This window comes from Mustelus asterias, chromosome 8, assembly GCF_964213995.1.
Source record: "Mustelus asterias chromosome 8, sMusAst1.hap1.1, whole genome shotgun sequence".
Lineage (NCBI taxonomy): Eukaryota > Metazoa > Chordata > Chondrichthyes > Carcharhiniformes > Triakidae > Mustelus > Mustelus asterias.
The window spans coordinates 100,396,186-100,421,999 of NC_135808.1; the positions used below are offsets into that span (position 1 = coordinate 100,396,186).

Below are 25,814 nucleotides of genomic sequence, written 5' to 3' on the forward strand. Positions count from 1 at the left end.
GCCTGCCTGCTGGAGGAACAGCACTAACCCAGCCTGCCTGCTGGAGGGACAACACTAACCCAGCTTGCCTGCTGGGGGGACAGCACTAGCCCAGCTTGCCTGCTGGGGGGACAGCACTAACCCAGCCTGCCTGCTGGAGGGACAGCACTAACCCAGCCTGCCTGCTGGAGGGACAGCACTAGCCCAGCTTGCCTGCTGCGGGGACAGCACTAACCCAGCTTGCCTGCTGGGGGGACAGCACTAACCCAGCCTGCCTGCTGGAGGAACAGCACTAGCCCAGCCTGCCTGCTGGAGGGACAGCACTAGCCCAGCTTGCCTGCTGGGGGGACAGCACTAACCCAGCCTGCCTGCTGGAGGGACAGCACTAACCCAGCCTGCCTGCTGGAGGGACAGCACTAGCCCAGCTTGCCTGCTGGGGGGACAGCACTAACCCAGCCTGTCTGCATTGAGATCTGCTCACAGACAGACAGACCTCCTCTCCTTGCTCCTCCTGCCATGGAGGAGAGTGCGAGCGAATTGCTGCCGGATCTGAAGGATTTAGAGAGCAAGGTGGGACGGAAGACCCCGGAAGGCTTGCTGCGCTGCTTGCGGGAAGACACGGCTCGGGCAGCCGAGGAGAAGATGGACAATGCCGGGGCGAGTGGGGAGCAGGCAGCGCTGTTCCCCGGGCACTGCAAGAGGCTGCCGCCGGGGCTGGCCGAGAAGATCCGAGTGCTGCGGCTGGACATGGTGAGGCGGGGCTGGGGAGGAGGGTTTGGGTATCCGGCCTTCTGCAGGTATTTGGGAAGTGTGGCTGTGTTTATTTACCTTGGCGACAGCGCTCACATCCCCACTGCTGCTGGGAGGTTAGTACACACAGCGACATGTTAAATAGCCAGTGGCAGGAACACTGTCTCTAATCTGTGGAGCTGCTTCCTTCCCATTTCTCTTTCTCTGGCCGCTGGCAAAACACAAGCGGATGTCACCTGAATAATCCACACATTAACTCCTCGGTAAGCTGCAGGTTTGTGATTTAGTCAATGGCCTCAGATCAACTCCTCAGGGTATTTTTTTAAACTAGTTTTACCCAGGCTGAATTAAAATAATCCATTCCATTTCTCCCTCTCTTCAACTCTGTCAGTCATAGAATCCCTACAGTGCAGAAGGAGGCCATTCAGCCCATCGAATCTGCCCCAACAATCTCATGATGTGGAGGTGCCGGTGTTGGACTAGGGTAAACACAGTAAGGAGTCTAACAACACCAGGTTAAATTCTAACAGGTTTATTTGGCAGCAAAAGCCACTAGCTTTCGGAGCGCTGCTCCTTCGTCAGGATCTCCCACTCACCTGACGAAGGAGCAGCGCTCCGAAAGCTAGTGGCGTTTTCTACCAAATAAACCTGTTGGACTTTAACCTGGTGTTGTTAGACTCCTTACCAACAATCTCATCCAGCCTCTATTCCCGCAACCCCACATATTTACCCTGCTAACCCCCTGATACAAAGGGCAATTTTGGCATGGCCAATCAATCTTTGGACTGTGGGAGGAAACCGGGGCACCCGGAGGAAACCCACACAGATACGGGGAGAATGTGCAAACGCCACACAGACAGTGACCCAAGTCGGGAATCGAACCCGGGTGCCTGGCACTTGAGGCAGCAGTGCTAACCACTGTGCCGCCCCTACAAACACCAAACGGTAACTCTCCCCTCTCTCCACAGATGCTGCCAGACAAGCTGAGTTCCGGAATTTTCTACTTTTGTTTCAGATTTCCAGCATCTGCAGTAATTTGCTTTTATTATTTTTATTATTATGTTTAAAGAAGCTGTTCTTTTCCAGGCAAAAACCAATCCATTCCACTTCATGCCGTGTTAATTTGTCCCCAGGGTTTTCTATACTGTCTTGGTGGCGTTCTGTATATTGGGTCATCCCTGGTGGTGTGTGTGTAAGCAAGGGGAAGGGGAAGGCTGTAATATTGGGGCTTGCTTTGCTTCACTTGGTATTGAATCCAGGACGCAATATTTGAAAGCAATTGGATTCATTAATTTGAAAATGAGCTGATTTTATTTTGAAGATAATGTCATTAGTTTATTTTCTGTTGAAGCTTTGGCTAACTTTATAGTGACGTTTGTGTAATGCTTCCGTGTTTCTAGACTGCTCCAGGATGCAGTTCAACAATTTAGTAGTGATGACTGATTTAAGGGAAAGGAAGGGCAGTGGGTGTGCGTCTAAATGAGCAAATCAGCTTGAAAAATTCATTCCTTTCCATATTGTGCTGGTGAGGGCGGAATCTCCTGTTTGCCACTCTCTCTGCTCAGCTTGCAGACTTTGAAGCTTTAACCACACCCTAATCTATGAGTGAATTCGACCCATGGACAGAGTAGATAGGGAGAAACTTCCTGCTCATAAAATGATCGAGAATGAGAGGGCAAAGATTTAAAGTGATTTGCAAAAGGAGCAAATGTGATGGGGGAAAAAAAAACTTTTTCACACAATGAGTGGTTCAGGTCTGGAATACATTGCCTGGAAGTGTGACGGGACGGAGGCAGGTTCAATTGAGGCATTCAAAAGGGAATTAGGTGATTGCTCAAGTACAAACAATGTGCATGGGGAAAAGGCAGGAGAATGGCACTAAGTCATAATGCTCGTTCAGAGAACCAATGCAGACATGATGGGCCAAATGGCCTCATTCTGCACCGTAATGATTCTGTGACACTCGGGGTTGATTCCAGTATCCATCTCGTCTTTAGAGTCAAGATCAGCAAATTAATGTGAGCGATGGAACCTGTTTAATTTGGTGTCTAAATGTTGCTTAACTTTTCTGTGTATTTTAAACATTAAAGTTATCTGTGGCATATGTTATGTTTTGTCTCAAGGGGGACTGCATTTTTACTTCTAATCCCCCCGCCCCTCCCCATCACTTCAGATTTGAAACTAACATTATGAATAAGAACACAAACAATAGGAGCAGTGGTAGGCCATTTGGCCTCTCGAGTTTGCTCCACTATTCAGCAAGATCATGGTTGATCTTATTGTTGTTTCAATTCCACTTTCCTGCCTGCCCATCGGTAATCCTCGACTCCCTTAAAGATCAAATTCTGTCTAACTGAACCGTGGCTGTATCCAATGACCCAGCATCTGTTGCTCACTAGGGAAAAGACTCGCAAAGATGAACTACCGCCTGAGAGAAGAAATTCCTTTTCATTCCCATTTTAAACTAGAGACCCCTCATTCTGAAACTGTGTCCCCTAGTTCTAGATTCTCTCATGAGGGAAAACATCTAACCCCCCCTTGAATAAGGAGAGCGAAACTGTATGCAGTATGCTACGTGTGGTCTCAACAATGCCAATTCTTAGAGATGAATGAATCTTGCTCATATCGGACTGGTAGCGTTTGACTTGTAGAATGACGGGCTACTTTTGAATCAAAATAACTTGACCATCTTTGATTATGACGGATATATATCTATTTTGACTTCCTTTTTCCATCACTATATAATTGTTTGATTTATCTGTTTTGTAAGATATATTTTTATGACAGGGTTTTTAGTAATGGAAGAGCTATGTAGATTCAGAAACAATGGGTTTCAGAGGTTGATGGATGCTGAACTCATGGGGGTTGCTGAAATGGATTGGGGGAGGCAGTGAGAGTTAAACTGCTTACCCATTCCCTTCTTTCCCTTCAAGCAAACTGCTTGTAGCTGCCTGGTCACTCTTTGAACAATGCAAGTTGGTCTCTGATGACTTAATTTGAACCTTGAGCTGTTGGATGGGTGTGTGGTACCAGAAGAAGCATGTTCGGTTTGTTTTTCACTTCCTATGGGCCAGGAACAACCTCACAACAAAACCGTGGGCCTTCCTTGTCTTGCAATTCCCCTCTGCTGGACTTGTTGGGGACTGTTCCCTCCAAACTCCACGATTTAAAATCAGGATTAATTCTTTCCCGTGGGCTTCCTGGCCTCCTTGGTTGGAAAGCACCATGCTAATGAGGTCAGAGAATTTAATGTTGGCCTACCCTGCCTGTCCCACTCTGCCTGCTACCTCTCTTGCATGAATGTGCAGTTTGCATTGCTGTAAGGAAAAATTGGCCATTGTTGGCATAAAATATTTTGAGTATTTTTAAGGAAACGCATACAAGTACTTCAGTATTTTTTTAAAAAGATAAAATTTTATATATTGCCAGTACGTTTATACCAATTTAATGTATATTTCTAATTGCAATACCTGTTTTGTAGCATGCATCATTCTGTTTAGGAAGTTGCCATATTCAAATATTAATCAAGATGCCTGTTATTTCCATTAGCTAGTGATACTCTCAGTGCACAATTCATAAATGTACTCTTTAGCACAAACTGCATGCTGCTTGTATTGCAATCAATGGTATTTTCTTTGGAAGGAGAGTAGCAGAGATGCATTTTTTTATTCTAATGTTGCACTTGGTAATGTGGAGTTTCCTAACCAAAAGCTGTGAACAGAGAACAGGAATAAGAGGTTCCTTTACCATATGTTTTTCCATGTGGGGAAAAATAATTCATGTATTCAGTGGTATGTTGTCTTCTCACATTTTCGAGAATCACTTACAGCTATTACAAACCAAATTGAAATAATGTGAAATCAAATTATTCAAACTCCACATAATCAAAATTCAGAAAATGAGATTCCTCCCAATCACTGCCTGTTAGGCAATAGGAAATGCACAGTAGCTTCTCAGAAAGCAGAATGATAATAGGCCTAAGTTTTGTAGATCTTATTTAAGGAGTAAAGAAACAGTTCATGACTGGAAGATGTTGTAAATCTAGTGTCCCTATGACCCTTTTATTATACAAATTGTTTACATAAGAATGGTTTCAAAGTAAATGCTGTGAGCATTATGCATAATTATATAGGTCTATACACTAGTGTTGTGTATTGGAGCTGGTGCCATCCCTAGTCAGGACAACCTAATGGCTTGGGGAGGAAATGTGTTGTAGACTTCAGCATATATGTGGCCTTTTGAACGTGACAGGATACAAGTAACTAACCCATAGAGTGATCTGGCTGTGAAAGTGTGACTGGCCTGTTGGAAGATCCCAAGCATCTTCAGATCTGCTAACAGCCTGTACATTGCCGAAACTAGGGTGGTATCAGCATGAAAGTAGGAATATGGTTTTGTGTCCACAGTTTTGCCAACCCTCCTGTCAGGATTGGGTAAAATGTTATTACATTTGGGCAATGAGAGGTGCTGTAACATCGGTAACCAGCTCCATGAGGGAGGTGTTGCATTAGATTATAGCATCCTAGGTGAAATGACCGACTTGTTAGTCATCTTATTGGGTGATATAAGATTTGCTGGCTGGCTCATGCTGAAAGCTATTCAATTGCATTCTGATGAATGCCCTCCCAGAATTAAATTGGTCACAATCTAATGTGAAAAGGCTTGTGTATCATAAAAGTTCATAGCCACCACCACCACCAACCCCTCACCACCTGCTCAACTGAAATTCCAATTTACTGCCAGATTCCATTGAGTGGAGGTAATGTATAATATAGAAGCAATGCAGCCCTCAATTACAGCCTGAGTCACTGGTCAAACAAACAGTTAAAATGAGCTATTTTTTCCTCCACTCCAAAGCAACAAGTTGGTGAATCATGATTTTGTGATGTAGCATCCTCTCTGAGCGCTGTTGCCTTTATACATTTTAAAGAGTCAGAGCAGTAACAGCTTCTCAGAATCATTATTATTTAATGCATGTGCAGGCAGGCAGTGTGTGATGCCAACTATTGCCAAATATCCAGGTTAAGGCTTGATTTTTGACATTGAACTTTGGCTATTCCTAAGGGCTAAGACGTTGGAAAATTAGTGTCAAGGATATTTTTCTCTGCTGTATGTACATCTGCGTATTTTTGGATGTAGGTATACGCAATGTCAGTGGTGTAAAGCCATATTAATACTTACAGTTGTGGGAGGAAGGTGCACACAACTCCAAAGCAAACCAGTTGTGCTTTCTTCTCCATCCCTTAGCTGGTCGTCACGAGCTACTGTGAAGCTGAGCCAATAAGCTCATAGCCTGAGGTGCTTTTGAAAGGGGCTGAGTTAGTTGATCTGTCAGGCCAGCCGTAGCAAGTTAAAATTGGCCTCAACTTCACAAGGATAAGGAGGGCAAAAAAAACCCAGCTGGAGTCTTATGGTCCAATAACCTAACATTGCTGATGTATGAATCGCCACCTGGATGAGCTGTTGGAGAGTGGCTGATGTCAGTGAAAATGTAGCTTTGTAAGTCTTGGTCTTCAAGAAGGAAAAGAGAATTTTTTTATCAGCAGACCAGAGATTTCATATATTTCAATTCTGTGAATTTGTGGAGTGTGATCCAACAGATTGCATTTCAAAATGCAATTGTTCCTTTTGCAGTGTTGCAGTAATTCATGTTTTCAGACTCAGTGAACCTATTTCAGAAGATGTTTGCCACTTGGGGGAGCTACCTCCTATACCATTTGTGACATAATACATGTTAAATGTGTACTCTGAGTTGATGATGGCTTTCAATGGTCTGAAACAAGGATGTGTAGAGTGGGCCTGCTTCCATTCATACTGCCACAAAAAGGGAAACCTACTTTTTTGTACCACTTTTAAACATGGTGAAATGTCCCCAGGTGCTTCACAGGAGCAGTATCAGATAAAATATGACATTTAAGGAGCAGAGATTAGGACAGTTAACAAATGCTTGTGTCAGAAGTAGGTTTTTAAACAGGCAAGCGAGATAGAGAGTAGAGTTTAAGGAGGGAATTCCAGGGTTTAGGGCCTTAGCAGCTGAAGACATGGCCACCACTGATGGAACAATTTTAAAATTGGGTATGTGCAGCAGAGCAGAACTGGAGGGACAATCTGTTTTGGAGGGTTGTAGAACTGAAGAGGGTCACGAATATACAGAGGGTAAGTCCGTGGAGGAGAGTTTGAGTTCTGGCTTAAATGGGAGCCAATTAGTAATGGGTAAATGGGACACTGGAATAGCTAGAAAGACTTGGGCCAAATTCTCCAGCCGTTCACACCAGCAGGATTCTTTGGTCCCGCTGCAGCGAATGGAAATTTGGCTGAGTGCCAAATTCTCCACCCTTGCTTGCGGCAGCAGGACTGAACAAGCGGAAAATTCCGGCCCTGGTCATATTGGCTGACGAGACAAGGTCACTAACCAAGAGTGAGGCTTTAATAATAAGTGCTCTGATCCATTGGGTACGTTGTTCGGATGGACAGTAGGTAGTGTCAGAAATGGGCAAGATGTGGAGAAGTGCATGGTGTATGCCAGCAAAACTAGACCACAAAGTCTTTTAAAAGGTCTTTTTCAAACCTTGAATGAATGCGATGAAGGTCTTTTTAAGAACGGGGGTGATCAGAAAGAAAAGAATCGGGGGACCTAAGCAAAGACTGGTTGAAATGCTGATTAATTAAAGCCTTTCCACATTGCCCTCTTTAAAAGTGGCTTCTAGGATATTTCAGGCAGCAGAAACTAACTTCTTTACATCACCTGATCTCCTGAGTTGGTAATGATCTCCCTAAAGTAATTATATAACTGTCAGATCAGTGGCAAACAGTCATTTTGAGCCCTAAATTAAAATGTGGATAAATTTCAAAACCACAGTCATGCTATTAAAACTGGAGGAGTGTTCTCTTTAGTAAATGTCAGCTATTTGGAGCATTGGGTTTTCTTTCTGATCCTTGATCAGCAACGTCAGAAATACAAGTGCAATCAGTCGAATGACAGATTTATTTTCCAAATTTCCATGGGTGACAATGGTTAGCACTGCTGCCTCTCAACGCCAGGGATACGGGCTTGATTTCCAACTTGGGTCACTGTGTGTGCAAAGTCTGCACGTTCTCCCCATGTCTGCGTGGGTTTCCCCTGGGTGTTCCGGTTTCCTCCCATAGTCCAAGAGACGTACTGGTTAGGTGCATTGGCCATGCTAAATTCTCCCTCTGTGTATCTGAACAGGCGCTGGAGTATGGCGACTAGGGGATTTTCACAGTAACTTCATTGCAGTGTTAATATAAGCCTACTTGTGACACTAATAAATAAACTTGACTGTTGGTGCCCTCGTGCAGATAAGCAACAGTTAATTACTTCCACAGGATGGAGGGAAAATCGGAGGATTAATAATTTCTAATGATCTGCCCAAGAATAGCATCTGTTAAAGGCCTGGGAGTGATTGAGGTGGTACAGGAAGTCAGATGGGGAGAAATATTTGGAATATTTTTCCTATTTGAATGGTCCTCTGGGTTGAAGTATACTTGATGTCAACATGTGTAAATTTAAGCTATTGGCTATAAAGAGTCCTGGGATACTGAGGGGAAAGCATTTACTATTCATAGAACATATCCTTGGCAATAACCTGATTTTAAAAATTTATAAGTGAAATTGGTCTGCTTGTTTAAAAAAAAGTTTCTGTAGGCAGTGAAATGTTGAAGTTGTTATGATTTCACCTTTGATTGTTCATTTTTACCATTAGGCATACCTTCGGGCGATTGATATCAAGATAATGCACCAGTTGATGGCTGTCAATGAAGGGATTGAGGCAGTGAAGTGGATTCTAGAAGAAAAGGGCACTCTTGCCAGCAGATGCAGCAGTCTGACCAGCAGTATGTACAGCCTTGTGGAGAGTCAGGAGACCTCGAGGCGCGGTAGTTGGAACAGTCTTCAAGATCCAAATGATAAATTAGATGGCATTTCCATTGGAAGTTTTTTGGATACTTTGGCCGATGATATGGATGAATACTGTCAGACCACCATGGACCCTCTGTCCTCTGCCCCCTCAAGCCAAGGAGGCTCATTCGCCTCAATGGAGAAAGAGATGTACGCCAATGAGGCACACTGTCAACAAACCAACATGGCGAATGGCTTTTCGGAAAAGCAAGGGAACAGTGTTGCTGATTGCAAAGTGGAAAGTAAATATTCCCATGATAAACTAGGCAAGGATGTTGGAAAACTCAAGATTCAGAAAAATGGGAAAGTAGATTATGATGGTTGTAAACTAAATAAAATGCATATTGAGTATGATGCCCACTGGCGCTGGGTACAGTCACAAGATGATGTAACATTCCTGTGAGGAGCTAGGGCTGACATTGTTATTGATCAATGCAGTGGTACTCAACCTCCCCTCAATCAGAACCATTACAGCATCGGAATTAATGTTACTAACACCAGAGGAGTATACACTTCAGTAAATGTAGGCTATTTGGAGCTTTAGGTTTTCTTTTTAGTCCTTGATTTAAAATCACTTTTAGCAGTAAACAAACATGCAAGTTTCAAAAGACATTGGCTATTCCGAAAGGTGATTCTGCTCTGATTCATTTCAGTGAGGCGAGCCAGGGGTGAAACACTTGGCTTTGGCTACTTCTTTTTATATTGCAGACTCAAACAGCCGAATTCAAAAGTATGGGTGGTCAGTATGGCAAAATATATTAAAAAAACATTTTGGAGGTTCTCTAAGAATGAAAGCCAAATATTTCAAGTTTCCAAGCATAATGGTATCCTGAGAGATTTGGCAGCTTAGAGAAGTGTGAGAACACCAATTGAATTTCAAACACTTGAGACTACTTTTAAATTGGAATTACAGTCGGTGCAAATGGTTAGCTTGTTCTACAGTCGTAGTGTAAATGCAGCCTTAATCAGGAGGTCCGGCCCAACCTGACATTGGAAAGCAGCACAATTAGGTCAGGCCACAACTCTGGATTTACACCACCCAGTAGAAACCATTTCACACCGACTGTCCAAATGAAAAGGCATGCTGTTTCTATTGTAACATTTTATAATTCTAAAGTGTATTTTAGTGGTTGTGACCATCATCAAGGAATAAGAACCTGCATCATGGCTCTGACCAGCCAAATATGATTTGAGCTACAGGTTGAGTACCATTTTCCTAGTGTATAGGGTCAGCATCATCTCATGGTGGATGGTATTATTGAACGTCAGATCAATAATTCTACTGTTTTCTACCTATTCAAATAATTAGAAAGCATGATAATCATAGTATAGCTATAATATTGATTGGATGTACTCTCCTTTGCAATACTAGTATATTCCTGAGGTCTTGGCCTAGCAGGTGAATGATTACAATTTTATACATGGAGGTCAGCACTTAATTAGTAAAATGTATCAGTGATCTGGAAAGAGAAACATTCCAAGGTTCAGTGGGTTTAAATATCTGTGTAAATTAAAAATATTTGAACTATTCTTGTAAAGTAATTCCTTTCTTGTCTGGGTAGTTTGAACTGTTTGTTTTTGCTGGGTTTCAATGCTGCATGAGGTCTTTGTCACTACGGAGTTTTGTCACCTGGAGTATTGTGCACATATTCACCTCTTCTGATTTGGCTGCAAGGAAAATTCTGATTCATGTTTAAGTGACAAGTAAATAAGTTAACGTCTCTCCATGGCTGGGAAACCTTTTCTCAGATGTCACCTGATTCAACTTTTCCCTTTTTCCCTTCAGGGGTTAGAAATATCATAAAGATACCAATTTTTTAATCTATTGAAAGAAAGACATGAAACCTTTGGTTTGTTATTGCATTTTATCACACACTATTGCATTCTATCACATATAGGGTGGCATGGTGGCACAGTGGTTAGCACTGTTTCCTCTCAGCGCCAGAGACCCAAGTTCAATTCCCGGCTTAAGTCACTGTCAATGCAGCCTCTGCATATTCTCCCCGTGTCTGCGTGGGCTTTCTCCGGGTGCTCTAGTTTCTTCCTACAGTCCGAAAGATGTGCTGGTCAGGTGCATTCTCCCTCAGTGTAACCCGAACAGGTGCCGGAGTGTGGCGACTAGGGGATTTTTACAGTAACTTAATTGCAGTGTTAATGTAAGCTTACTTGTGACACTAATAATGACACACTAATATTACAGATAAAACCACCTTTTAAATAGATATTCAAACAGTTTGAGTTTTGATGCAGATTTCCTTTGATACGAACAGATGATTGACTTTGGTTAGGTACAATTTTTTTTCCCCAGGTGATGTTGAATGAGAGATTTTTGAAAACTGCCGAGATTTACTCTTGTTTAAAAATAGCTGGTGTTCTGTAATATTGGAGTTGCAGTTTGACCTGGTTTATTCAAATTCTTCTGGAATACTGACTTTTCTTTGGTTGCAAATCACCAGCCAACTCTGATATCCATTCACAGATGTGCACAAGAATGAAAATGACAAATGCAGTATATTTTATTTGAGGAAAAAATGTTGCTCAGCATCTGAGCAATTTGCATTTCAGTTTGCAAGAACTGTGTACCGGCTGGACACTCAATTTTGTGACTAAACTTGATGGCTGGTGTGGGATGGCGGAAAAGAAAATCTTTTTATTGCTTTGCCTTGATTGCTGGACCCTTTTTGATATCTCCAAACATGAACATAGTAACGGCCACTTCAGATAGTGAGGGTCATCTTGGGTTGCAAGCAGACACAGGAGAGAGCAAAATGAAGAGCATATGCACCAATGACAGCAAATCTGGCATTTTGGATTAAAAGGGATCATCCAGTTGATTTAATTTGGATTCAAATGTGTAAGATTTTTGATTATCCACTATGCTTATAATGGAAACTGGATAATAGGAAGAAAGAATGTTTGGCTTAATGATTTATGGATAAATCAGGTCTAACTCTAACTAATTGCTTTATGCTGTACTTCAAATGATTATTGTATTGTCAGAATTATGGATATTTCTACTGAAGTATAAAGGTTTAAAACAAAGGCTCAAGAGCGATTGAAGTGCTTGCCAGACTTTAATAAAAGCAGGCAAAGAAACATTCTTCAGCAAGGCAACACAATGCACTAAAGTCTTAAAGAACGGTGGTTGCCAAACCGTGAACATCTCTCTTTGTGTGTCCATGTGTATAGTATGATGTGTCTGGGTATTGTATAAATTGCCAAATCTAACTTGTTCAGTGATAAATCCTGTGTATTTGGGACTCGCTGTCTCATTCTAACTGAGATTTGCAGTAAGCTGCTTCATTGTATTTAATACATTCCATGGGTAAACAGTTTATATTTTACTATAAAACTCAAAAGCTTAGTTTTATGAATAAAATATGATCAGTGTGGTGATATACTTGTGAATGTTACAGATATCTTAAGAATTGCAAACCAATGCAGTAACTGCAATATTAAACCCATCTATTTACAAAGTGAAATCGTGTGTCAGTAATTTGAATGATGTCTGGTCAAACGCTCCTAAAATCAAACTCCGTTTTTGTTTTGCCTGTTTAATTGGCCAGTGTCTTTGCCAATAGCTTCTTTATGGCAGAGGATGTTTTTAAATGTATCTTTATAAAGTCTAGTGCATCTCAACCAGTAGAGATTTCATTTGTTTAATGGTCAATGGGACCTTCCTACTTTACATACTTGCCTTGTCGGGATACTTTTGTGAACTGCCTTTAGCAGCTTCCAGCTTTTGTCTGGTTGAATGTATGGATTTTGTAGATATTTTGGATTTCCTGGCATTTGCATACCAACTTGTTTGCTATTTCCTGACGTTTTGCCCCACAAGGAGGATTTTGATTTGTGTTACATACACAGGAAGCTATTAAGCTTAAACTAATTAACATTGCATTCTTATTTAAGGGAATTAGTGCCGAATTTTAATCATTTTTCTGGGGAAACTTCCCATGGCTCATACCTCTTTCCCCCACTGACACACCTCCTCACCAATTGTCCCAAGGACAATCCAATTGACACAGCTCTCCGAAGTCTACGTTATCCATGAAATAGTGATTTATTCTTCTACTTTTTTGATTTTGTGCATCTAACAATGTTCACCTGCAACAATGGTTAATGTGTTCATCAAGTTGCACGATGCATTATGGAAAAATATATTTGAACTGTTTGTGCGAAATTTACCACTTGAGTCAGACTTGGAGGTTCCAATAATAGTTTTATTTCGGATAAAGCTTTGGGAGAAAGCACTGGTACTCCACAGTACTTAGATGCTACCTCCTCAACTACACAATGGTAGTTGATCATTTTTATACCTTTTAGACAATAGGCAGTACGGACATTAGCCGTTAACACATCGTTATAAGTTGAGTAGACAGATACGGACATCGATAGTTAACACATCGTTACAAGCAGACAGATACGGACATGGACAGTTAACATATCATTGTTCATAGGATGGATACATTTATGCAGTTATGTCCTTTATCAATGACTGGTTTCGATCTATACATTCAGTGGCTGATCTTGTTACATTTATGTACTTATGTCCCCATCTGTGGCTGACATTATCAGACTCATTGTTCTGGGTCTGCTCTTATCTAAAGTGCCTCAAGCTCTGACCAGCTTCCTGCAGCAATTCAGATACTGCAGGTTTTAACTTTTTGTGTAACTGTCTGTGCCAGAAGCCAGTGCCTTTTAATGTCCCTTCCCAGGTAACCATTTTGTGTCCATCTCTTTAATTCCACCATAACAGAACTATCATTTCTAAACACTAATTTATCACCCATGCCTTCTCTCACTTGCAAAATACATACAATATCAAATAATTAATCCAAAAATGGAGAGGGAGCTGGATGCTCCACTGTGAAATGCCAGGGACTGGGCAAAAGAGTCAAAGGGAATTGTGGCTGCTTCATGTTCACCATTGTTGCTACTTGGCTCACCACTTGAAAACTTTTGTTGACAACTGTCGAGGCAAAAGTGGCTCCAAAAATGGAATTTTCCCCCATTACTGTCCTTCTCTACTCTTCATCCAAAAGTAGGGATGCAAGAGGCATTTGCTGTCGTGTGGCACCCCTTGCACATGAAGTGACAGATCTAAATTTTGTCAAAGGGTCACTAATCGTGCAGGCTACAGTTTATAAATAAGACAAACTGAATTGTCAATATTCTGCAAGATAAATTCCGCTGAAGCCTACCCACAGGTGCAGCACTGCCATTGCCTGTGAAAGCCACAATTGCCCTAACTGACCCATCTTTGGGCCAATCCATGGTATCATTGTCAACATTAGCCACAATAGTCACAGATGTATAAAAGAACTGCTGAAGGATGCTATACACTCGAGAAAGAGATTTCGAAGGGCCGGATTTTCCGGCCCCCTTCGCCCCGAAACCGGAAAATCCCGCCCGAGGACAATGGATTCTTCCATGGTCCGTCCCTCGCCCACTCGCCCAGGGCAGACAGGCTGATAAAATTTCGGCCTTCATCTCTGTGCCGAAAAAGTGCTATGCAAAAAAAACCAATTTTGTTAAAGGGCTTAAAATTAAAATATTTAAGTAGATATCACATTATAAAATGTGCACTGCAGCAAAATGGGTAACAAACAGTAGGAGCAGAGCATCTTTGTTACCACTTATTTACTCAAAAAATCAACATGTAATGGGAAAAGATTGGTTATACTTGGCAGGGGATGGTTAATGCTACTAGGTAAAAATGCGCACTTCGAAACAAATGAAACTTGTAAAAAGTTCTGGTTGGGGCACTGTACTGTCTCACCGCTGTTGATCTTGATTTGATTCCTTTCTTGTTATATATTCTTAATATAAAAAGGAAAAAGGGTCCTTTAAGTGCACCAAAGCTGCTTCTACAATCAAACCATGCAGGATTTAAGTTATTTTGAATGCCTTTCAAATGTATTAGCTGCAAAAGATGAAGCCACAAAGGAAGACTGCTGGGAAAAATCTGAAATTCCTCTCCATCTCCAGAGGTTAGTGAAGCAAAATCTCCAGGATATAGATTTTAACACTGCGATGTGTGTTATTTGTGACCTGATTAGTTGCATCTCATGGGTATCTTTTTCTGCGATCCTATATGCGTTCCACAAGGATCTGTGTGTATATATATCCTTTTAGCTTTCAATCACATTGATCTACTTAACAAAAAAAGTCACTGCTTTTATCTGTTTTTTTTAATAGAAACCCACAATCATTCTTTAGTCTGAGGAGGAAAATATTCCAATAATTCTCATGGAACTCTCCAGTTTTATATTCTTCCAAAAAGACACAGAGTTCTGTTTTTCATGGAAATGGAAGGTATCGTGCAATGCAATTTCCAAAACATTGATGTTAATTTGGAATTCTGAGTTAGAAAACCTGAATTGGTACATTTCAGTCCCCATGGGCTAATGGCATTGTTTTTGATTTGTAGTCCTGTGATCACAGCTAAATTGAATGATTTGGTGCCATTCGCATTTATTCATACATTACATCCAGGGGAAATTCAATTTAGCCTCTTTCTGTTCCATGAGAAATTGTGTAATGTACTCACCTATTTAAAGTATTGGATTATTACTAATATTAGGGTGAGAGATTTAGCAGTATTTCATATTGCGAGAGACGATACGCATCTTCAGTAAAGGAATTTGGAAGGAAATTTGCAAGAGTTATTTCTAAAAACTATTAAGTTGTTTCCCCTGACCACCCCCCCCTCCCCCCCACAACCCTCTGTTTTACATGCCTCCATATGTAAATAGAAATTTTCTCACAAATTGCAGAGGGCTGGATAGATAGAACAGTACAGCACAGAACAGGCCCTTCGGCCCACGATGTTGTGCCGAGCTTTATCTGAAACCAAGATCAAGCTATCCCACTCCCTATCATCCTGGTGTGCTCCATGTGCCTATCCAATATCCGCTTAAATGTTCCTAAAGTGTCTGACTCCACTATCACTGCAGGCAGTCCATTCCACACCCCAACCACTCTCTGCGTAAAGAACCTACCTCTGATATCCTTCCTATATCTCCCACCATGAACCCTATAGTTATGCCCCCTTGTAATAGCTCCATCCACCCGAGGAAATAGTCTTTGAATATTTTTAATTGTTTTAATTGTTGGAGGCCTTGCTTATCAAAAAATGGCCTGGCTGAGTGATGCTTATGGTGAATAGATTATATTTGCTGTGTATTCAGGAACTGATTTTTCTATGAAATGAATGTTGCTACTCCGATGGAGAAAGGAATACAAAGTAGCCTTGTCCTTAGTTAGGTAGTGGAGCAAGTAAATGTTTAGAAAATTATGTTTTAAATTTATTCATGGGATGTGGATGTTGCTGGCTGGACTAGAATTTATTGTCCATCCTGATTGCCCTTGAGTGGCTTGTTAGGCATTTTATAAAAAGAGTCAACCACATTACTGTGGGCCTGGAGTCGCATGTAGGCCAGACAGGGTAAGGATAGGGGATTTCCTTCCCTAAAGGACATTAGTGATCAGATGGGTTTTTACAATTGACAATGGTTTCGTGATTTTTCATTCCTGATTCTTCCACATTCAAATTCCACCACCAGTTGTGGTGGGATTTGAACCCAGGTGCCCAGAGCTTCACCCTGGCTCTCTGGTCCAGTGACAATCCCACTATGCCACCACCTCCCCAATGACGATTCCAGAACAGTTGGAGGCATGTTAAAACTAGAGGACAATGGCATTCTGTCCATTGGCTGAGTTTACCTGTTACCTGTCTGTGTGATGTTCCAGCAGTTATATCTGCTAATACATTTTGTAGGCTGTTTGAAAAGCAAGAAAAGATTGTGCTTGTAGTGAAATTCTAACTGAAAGCCAGCTCCTCACTTTATAGAAAACACAAAAGCAAATTACTGCAGATGCTGAAAATCTGAAATAAAACCACAGAAAATTCTCAGCAGATCAAGCAGCATTTATGGAGAGAAAAACAGTGAACATTCCTGCTCTGGAAAAGGTAACAGACCTGAAGCATTGGGCTGAATTTAACAACAGCAACAGTGAACCTGACTGTGGGCTGTAAGACATTGGCAAGCCCACCGCTGCTGCTGTCTTCAAGAATCCCAAAGCGATAGACAGCCATCAGGGCTTCTGCGCTTTGAAGTGCAAATATCCCTCTGGCTGCCAATAGGAGCGAAGGTAGCTGTTAAGTCCCTGCAACACAGCCAGAAACCATTAACTGTTTTTGCTGAGGATTTCCAGCATGCATGGGGTGGCACAGTGGTTAGCACTGCTGCCTCACAGTGCCAGAGACCCGGGTTCGATTCCCGGCTTGGGTCACTGTATGTGTGGAGCTTGCACATTCTCCCTGTGTCTGCGTGGGTTTCCTCCATGTGCTCCGGTTTCCCCCCACAGTCCAAAGATGGGTGGGTTAGGTGGATTGGCCATGCTAAATGGCCCTTGGTGTCAGGGGGACTAACTAGAGTAAATGCATGGGGTTATGGGGATAGGGCCTGCGTGGGATTGTGGTTGGTGTAGACTTGGTGGGCTGAATGGCCTCCTTTTGCACTGTAGGGATTCTATTTTTTTTGTCTTTACTTTAGAAGCTCTGTTACAAAAGGAGATGCGTGAATTACCATCCGTTAGTCTGATCTTTGCATTGTTAGTGGTGCAAGTCAGTAATATTTTCATGACTTGAGTTAATATTTTATGCCTTTATGAAGAATGTGCTCCTTAGGAGTGTCAGAAATAATAACTTCAATAAAACCATCTCTGGATTAGAGACAATAAAGAAGCTTTCTTCTATTAGGCTTCCAAACTGCACCATATCAGATTTGTGTAGGAGGATATTTGCATAGAGGAAACAACAAACACATCCTTACATTGTCCATTGGACAAGATTTAAATAGAAATCAGATTAATTACTTTCACAAGATTTGGTTCTGTGAACCCTTGTTTTTTCTCAAGTTTCCTGTGGAGATGGCATCTGGTGCGATCTGCTACATTTCCTCTTTAAAACAGTGAGAAATTGTTGAATAAGTGTTTTGAAGAATGGAAAAGCATAATTACAGTAAAAACTTATTCAGTGTGTTATCTTCCTTACGATGGATATCAGTTAAAAGCACTTGTAAGCACAATGAGATAAATGCCTTCAATCCACTTTCTGTCCAGTACTTGGCAAATTACAACGTGAAAAGGTTCAGAAGGAGAAAACAAAACTGTGGTTTACCAACAATGTGTTACTGAACAATATCCCTTACACACTGCCAGAGAAACTGAGGTAGCAGCAGAGGGAATGCTGTTACAGAGGGGGTTGTTGGTGACCTTTGTGTTGGGGAGGAGAGCTCTGGGTTGTATAGGATGCCAAGATTGAGCCAGAAAAACAGGCTGCAGTGTAGAATGTAATTGGCAACAGAAGTACTGTGTTTGTTGCCAGGACACAGCTGATAGCTTTGGTTTTCCCAATGCTTAGCTGGGGGAAATTATGGATCATTATAGACTGTGGGCATGATTTTCCAGCCGCGCTAGTCCCAAAGCTGGAAAATCGCACCCTAGGTCAACAGACCTTTGCATAGTCCGTGTCCCACCCGCTATGATTCCTGTGGCGGGCAGGATGGGAAAATTCCGCCCGTGGTCTGACAACACCCTGTAGGAGCACTGGACTAGGTAAGAGGGTAGTTAAGACAGGTACTCTAGGCTGACAGCTGAATGTAGATAGTGTAAGCCAGTGGAATGATGAATGTTGTTTAAACATGTTCTTGTAACAGCTGGTGACTCTGAAATGTCAGGTGCCATGAATCTCAATGTTAATTTTTGGGAAGGTGTGTTTTGTTTTGCAGAGTGGAAGGGCTGGGACAGCTGTTGTTCAGGGAAAGGAGCAACATTTGTTCAGCTGAGCTGCTGCTTTCTGGGCTAGATGGGGGGAGGGGGCATGGGGAAAGGGGGGAATCACCAGAATTGTCCCGGAAACGGAATCATTGCTCAAAGACTCTGATAAGCTGCTTGATGAAAAGTTGACCCATTGATCTAACTATAGCCTCACTTGGGCATTGACCGCCTGAAAGGAATCATGTGCCCTTATTCCCAAGCAGCCAGCCTCTTACTAACCAAAGAGGCGGGAGAGATGCCGGAAGCTTGTTGTAATATTAAAACATCATGGTACCGCATGGTCTACTGCTGGCGATCACACACCAGCCGCACATTAATGGGAGAGGTAACTCATCTGAAGGATCATGCAGAACAATTGTGGGTGCCGTCAGTAATATCCTGAATCTGGATGGATATCAGTTAAAAGCACTTGCAAGCATAATGAGATAAATGCTCCAATCCATTTTAAGTCCGATATTTGGCAAATTACGCATGAAAAAATTCAGAAGGAGAAAACAAAACTGGTTTACCAACAATGTGTTACTGAATAATATCCCTTACACCCTGCCAGAGAGACTAAAGGGTTCTGTAGGAATCCCAGAGAACTCTCCCCACTAAAACTCAAGAAAGTGATGAGAGAGTGAAAAGGCAGATTAATATAAGCATGGGACTGATGGCTACGGATATTTTCTGTTACAGCCTGGAAGGACAGGAGGAAATGAATGATCTTGACTGCAACAATCCAATGTTAGGTGTTTAGGTTGTTTCTGAGGCTTGTTGCAGGAGATGCCTCCTAGTGAATTGGAGCCTCCTTACACATTGCCCCTCAGAAAAATACAGCTATGTTTGCTCGAACCTCTATGAAGGAGGATTTGAATTCCTGCAAGGCTTACCTCCTCCTATCTGGTCAATCTGCAGCTGAAGCTATATTTTTCTTCCAGTTGTTGCTATTCATCACCAGCATTTATATAGCGCCTTTCACATTGCATCCCTGTGAAGCAGCTTGGAATCCGACTAAAATCACCAGTGAACCAAAGGAAGAAATATAAGGAGGAGGAATTGTTGAAGAGGTTTCTCTTCCTCTAGACAGAAAGGAATTCATTTGGAGCAGAAATGTGTTGCCAAAAAGTCTCAAGGTTGTTATGACCACTGCAAACATTTTAAAATTGCCATAAACGTCAAAAACATTTCCCAAATTGTTGAAGTATCTTTGCATGAGAGTAGGTGAGGATCCCTTTAAAATCACATTAATGGGTACCTTGCAACCAGTACCACAAATGGTTTGCAGACAATTGCAGAACCTTGATTTCACTTACTTAACCAATTGTCCTGGAAACATTTTTTGGAACAATTCTGCAACATATTGTAACCAAAAGTGGTCATCTTATCCTTTTTTTTTCTTTATACATAATTTCCCTGTTTCCTCTCGCAATTTCCACTCATTTAATGCCTTATTTTCTCCCGCAATGCCCACCCGTTCAACATTGATACAACCTCGCATTGTACAGTTGAGTTAATTTATTGACCATCCATAATGTGTTGCTGAATTCGCAACCATAGATGATTGTCACAAGTGGTCCTTTGCAAACAGGTTTGTGAAGGGACCCGCTGTAAAACGGTACCCTCACAATGCATATTTGTATTTCAGGGAGTTGTGTATTTGTGGGAGTCTGAGTTGCCCATTTGAAAAATTATTCTCGTTCATGCGAAAATTTCCTTTGTGCTAACAAGTAAAAGAATTTCTGAAAAAAATCTAAAGAATCATTTTGCAGTTGCTGAGCATATATTTTCTATTCATTTGTCATGTTGAGTTAAATGGATCCATTCATCTAATTTTTTGATAATTAGTAAAATACAAATGTCCTTTGTAAAGCTGTGAATTCATTATCTTGCTTTTCATACAGAATCATTTTTAATTGACACTCTTTGTATAAATCTCTCTTCAATGTTTGGAATTTTCATTTACTTTCAGAACAATGGCCATATTTAGACAAAAATTACCAAGCCCAGATAGTTCCATGGAAGATTTTAAAGTTTTGTTGGGCTTTAAAGTAATCTTGTTAGGAGTTTGAGATTGCAGTAATTCTTGTATCATAGAATCCCTACAGTGCAGAAGGAGGCCATTCAGCCTATCGAGCTGCATCGATAGCAATCTACAAATACATAAAGGGCAAAAGAGTAACAAGGGCCTCTTAAGGATCAACGAGGTCATCTGTGTGCGGATCCACAAGAGATGGGTGAGATCCTAAATTAATATTTCTCATCAGTCTTTACTGTTGAGAAAATCGTGGATGTTAGGGAACTTGGGGAAATAAATAGTGATGTCTTGAGGAGTGTACATATTACAGAGAAGGAGGTGCTGGAAGTCTGAAAGCACATCAAGGTAGATAAATCTCCGGGACCTGATGAAGTGTATCCCAGGACATTGTGGGAGGCTAGGGAGGAAATTGCGGGTCCCCTAGCCGAGATATTTGAATCATCGATAGTCACGAGTGAGGTGCCTGAAGATTGGAGAGTGGCAAATGTTGTGCCTTTGTTTAAAAAGGGCTGCAGGGAAAAGCCTGGGAACTACAGGCCAGTGAGCCTCACATCTGTGGTGGGTAAATTGTTGGAAGGTATTTTGAGAGACAGGATCTACAGGCATTTAGAGACGCAAGGACTGATTAGGGACAGTCAGCATAGCTTTGTGAGTGGAAAATCATATCTCACAAATTTGATTGAGTTTTTTGAAGGGGTAACCAAGAAGTTAGATGAGGGCAGTGCAGTTGATGTTGTCTACATGGACTTTAGCAAGGCCTTTGTCAAGGTACCGCATGGTAGGTTGTTGCATAAGGTTAAATCTCACAGGATCCAGGGTGAGGTATCTAAATGGATACAAAATTGGCTTCAGGGTGGTTGTGGAGGGTTGTTTTTCAAACTGGAGGCCTGTGACTAGTGGTGTGCCTCAGGGATTAGTGCTGGGTCCACTGTTATTTGTCATTTATATTAATGATTTGGATGAGAAGATAGGAGGCATGGTTAGTAAGTTTGCAGATGACACTAAGATTGGTGGCATAGTGGACAGTGAAGAAAGTTATCTTCAATTGCAACGGGATCTTGATCAATTGGGCCAGTGGGCTGATGAATGGCAGATGGAGTTTCATTTAGACAAATGCAAGGTAGATTGAACCAGGGCAGGACTTACTCAGTTAATGGTAGGGCGTTGGGGAGAGTTACAGAACAAAGAGGTCCAGGGGTACATGTTCACAGCTCCTTGAAAGTGGAGTCACAGGTGGACAGAGTGGTGAAGAAGGCATTTGGCATGCTTGGTTTCATCGGTCAGAACATTGAATACAGGAGTTGGAATGTCTTGTTGAAGTTGTACAAGACATTGGTAAGGCCACCACTTGGAATACTGTGTGCAATTCTGGTCACCCTATTATAGAAAGGATATTATTAAACTAGAAAGAGTGCAGAAAAGATTTACTAGGATGCTACTGGGACTTGATGGATTGAGTTATAAGGAGAGGCTGGATAGACTGGGACTTTTTTCTCTGGAGCATAGGAGGCTGAGGGGTGACCTTATAGAGGTCTATAAAGTAATGAGGGGCACAGATCAGCTAGATAGTCAATATCTTTTCCCAAAGGTAGGGGAGTCTAAAACTAGAGGGCATAGGTTTAAGGTGAGAGGGGAGAGATATAAAAAAGTGTCCAGAGGGGCAATTTTTTCACACACAGGGTGGTGAGTGTCTGGAACAAGCTGCCAGAGGTAGTGGTAGAGGCGGGTACAATTTTGTCTTTTAAAAAGCAGTTAGATAGTTACATGGGTAAGATGGGTATAGAGGGATATGGGCCAAATGCAGGCAATTGGGATTAGTTTAGGAGTTTTAAAAAAGAAAGGGTGGCATGGACAAGTTGGGCTGAAGGGCCTGTTTCCATGCTGTAAACCTCTATGACTCTAATCCCAGCCAGGCCCTATCCCCATTACAAACACGCATTTACCCTGCTAAACCCTGATACTTGGTGTCAATTTAGCATAACCAATCAACCTAACCCACACATCTTTGGACCGTGGGAGGAAACCGGAGCACCCGGAGGAAACCCACGCAAGTACGAGGAGAATGTGCAAACTCCACACACACAATGACCTGAGGCTGGAATTGAACCCAGGTCCCTGGCGCTGTGAGGCCTCAGTGCTAACCACCATGCCGCTAGTGTACTCCTGAGAGGAGCCAGAATGGTAATTATGATGGAGGCATGCAGTTTTCCCAGTGTTTTTTTTCAATTATTTGAAAGATCCCAAGTGGACTGGATTTCTGTGTTTGCTTAAAATATCAACTTACATTAATGTAAGTGGCATTATTTTGGATTTGCATGTCTTCCACTTGGATGTATGTTTATGTAAGCAAATTATGTTCCCTTTGCAAAATCTTTGATAATCGTCAGTATAAATCTTTGTTTCAATGCATTACTAACTCAAAACAGTTGAAATGTGCATCGTGCAAGGGATCTCTTGGGGAGAAGGAAAATCTACAATGTCATAGCTTGGACACATGGTGGAATCAAAAGTAAAATTAATCCAAAATGTTCCTGTAAAATAATGTTCCTTTTAGTTTATACATAAACAAATGGCACATGTTAAAAATAACACTACAAAAGATTTATTTCTGAAAGAGGCGGGATGAAATGCTTCCTATTATAGAGAGCTGGAACATTTCTGGGGAAAAGATAATTAGTCTTGTAGAAGATCCAAATGGGTGGAGTTTTACAGCGGGTCCCTTCACAAACCTGTTTGCATAGGACCACTTGTGACAATCATCTATGGTTGCGAATTCAGCAGCACATTATGGATGGTCAATAAATTAACTAAACTGGACAATGCGAGGTTGTATCAATGTTGAATGGGTGGGCATTGCGGGAGAAAATGAGGCATTATTAAATAGGTGGAAATTAATGATTCCTGGAAAGCATCAATGGGATCGAAAGGGCGCAACTGTTACTTTGTTTCTGTCACAACATCGGTGTGAATATGGTGGAATAGCCTGAAACTAAGTCTGGCATATACAATCTGTCATTAGAGGGGATAAGGTCAGGGTAGAATCTTCCAATATCAGGAGATCCTGCACCTTGAGTCTACTCCAACCAGTCAAGCCAGAGATTAAGGTGGTTTAGTCCAAGCTGGGATCAAGGCAAAGCCCTTTGATGGGAAAGTGCGTTTTGTTATGAAGAATATTTTTTAATACAGTTCTTGCTAAAAAGAAAATCCAGACCTCGTATTCATCATAAGAACTTTATTAGATCTTAAACAAAAGTCTATTTTCAGTTTAATTAGAGTTTATCATTGTCTATGAAGAGCATGCTAACATTTAAATGTTATAGTTTGCATTGCCTCCATTATTCCACGTGGAGGAAGCCACATAACGGGTGCAGTTTTGCATACAGTACAAATAAACAATAATCGTCTGTTTTAGTTGACCGTCAATTGTAGCATCTACATTCTTGTCTCACTCAATGTTTAACTCTAGTCCAATAGTAACGGAGATGTGAAAAGCGGGAGGGTTACGTGTTTTCATTGATTTGATGCTTAAACAAATAATGAGAACACACAAATTATAATGCGGTAGTAACTATTTAATGGTGGGAGTGGAAATCACAGTGTACAATCTATTTCAAGTGGACTTGAAATGTATTATAATATGGGATTAGCCTTATTGCAGCTTACTAGAACAGTCAACACGCCAGTCTTAAAAAAATAAAGGGAGGGTTAGTGTTTTCACATTCCATAAACTGTAGAGTGACTGTATTTTTGGCATCTGGAGAATTATATGGAATTTTAATTATTTGATCCCTTATCCTTTGTACATGTTACACCTCCTTGAACTATTCAGTATCTACAAAACTGTATTTATTTTCTGCTTCAATGCCTCAAATATACAAGTATAAATATGATCTTGTGTAAGATGCAGGTTTGTTTATTTAAAGCCTTATTTTCCCCCTATTGTAAACATGCCCAAAGGTAGGTATAAGGAAATATTCTATTTCCAATCATTACTTTAGACTAGAGGTTTGGACTGTGGGAGGAATCCGGAGCACCCGGAGGAAACCCACGCAGACACGAGGAGAATGTGCAAACTCCACACAGACAGTGACCCAAGCCAGGAATTGAACCCAGGTCCCTGGAGCTGTGAAGCAGCAGTGCTAACCACTGTGCTACTGTGCCGCCCTTTTTTGAAAAATTGAAACAATTTTTTCAGTTATTAATTTTTGTGATTTGGCACATTCAGAATAAGGATCATTTCAGCTACATTAAAATCCATTGTGTTCGCAACCATAAAAGCTGTTCTTTGATCCAAAGGCAGGTGGAAATTTCCCATCCCGCCCGCCATGGGAATCGTAGCGGGCAGGAGGTGGACCATGCAAAGGTCCGTTGACCTCAGGCAGGAATTTCCGGCCTTGGGGCGAGTATGGCTGGGAAATACACCCAAAGCATCGTGTGGTTACACCTCAAACAGGTTTATTCAGAGCACGATTAATTTTTTTTGTTAAAATAATCATTTGTAAAGTCAGCATAATGTTGAGCTTTTCATCCTCACAATAAAAACACAGCTCTTAAATAAGGGGGCGACACAGTGGTTAGCACTGCTGCCTCACAGCGCCAGGGACCTGGATTCAATTCCAGCCTTGAGTCGCTGTCTGTGTGGAGTTTGCATGTTCTCCTCGGGTTTCCTCCGGGTGCTCCGGCTTCCTCCCACAGTCCAAAGATGTGCTGGTTAGTTGGATTGGCCATGCTAAATTCCCCCTTGGTGTCAGGGGGACAAGCTAGGGTAAATGCATGGGATTATGGGGATAGGGCCTGAGTGGGATTGTGGTCGGTGCAGACTCGACGGGTTGAATGGCCTCCTTCTGCACTGTATGATTCTATTCTACCCTTCTTGACTTAACATTTTTTATCATAACATAATGCAACTGAAAAAAAAGTCACAAGTAAGACGTTAATGAGCCATAGGTTCAGACATGCAAATAAAATTCACAAACATTCATCTCTAACCATTTACTCCGGCCTCTATTTATAAAAATACTAAAGTCCAATTTACAATATTTGTTCCTGCGGGAAGATTTCCAGATCAGATTACAGAAACATTCGAAGAATGTGGTCACTGAGTGACTACTGCTGTTTTTCCCTCATCACTTCATGTGTTTCATATCAAGATCAAGTTAACAGTCATTAATCTACCTCATTTTATAGGGATGTTTGCACTGTAACCCCTCAGAGGTCTCAAATTTTTATTTGTCCATGAAGTCTATACTCAATGGAATGGTTTGAAATTCTTCAGCTATGCTACTGGCACAGATATATACCTGA

At 41.6% G+C, this 25,814-nt stretch overlaps 1 protein-coding gene across 1 annotated transcript; it reads left to right on the forward strand.

The window, feature by feature from the left end:
- Nucleotides 1–427: 427 nt before the first annotated feature.
- Nucleotides 428–12,126, forward strand: lurap1 (leucine rich adaptor protein 1). Its single transcript, XM_078219406.1, has 2 exons — nucleotides 428–729; nucleotides 8,454–12,126. Exons 1-2 carry the CDS (start codon nucleotides 496–498, stop codon nucleotides 9,048–9,050), a joined length of 831 nt encoding a protein of 276 aa, XP_078075532.1. The 5' UTR covers nucleotides 428–495; the 3' UTR covers nucleotides 9,051–12,126.
- The last annotated feature ends 13,688 nt before the right edge of the window (nucleotides 12,127–25,814 follow it).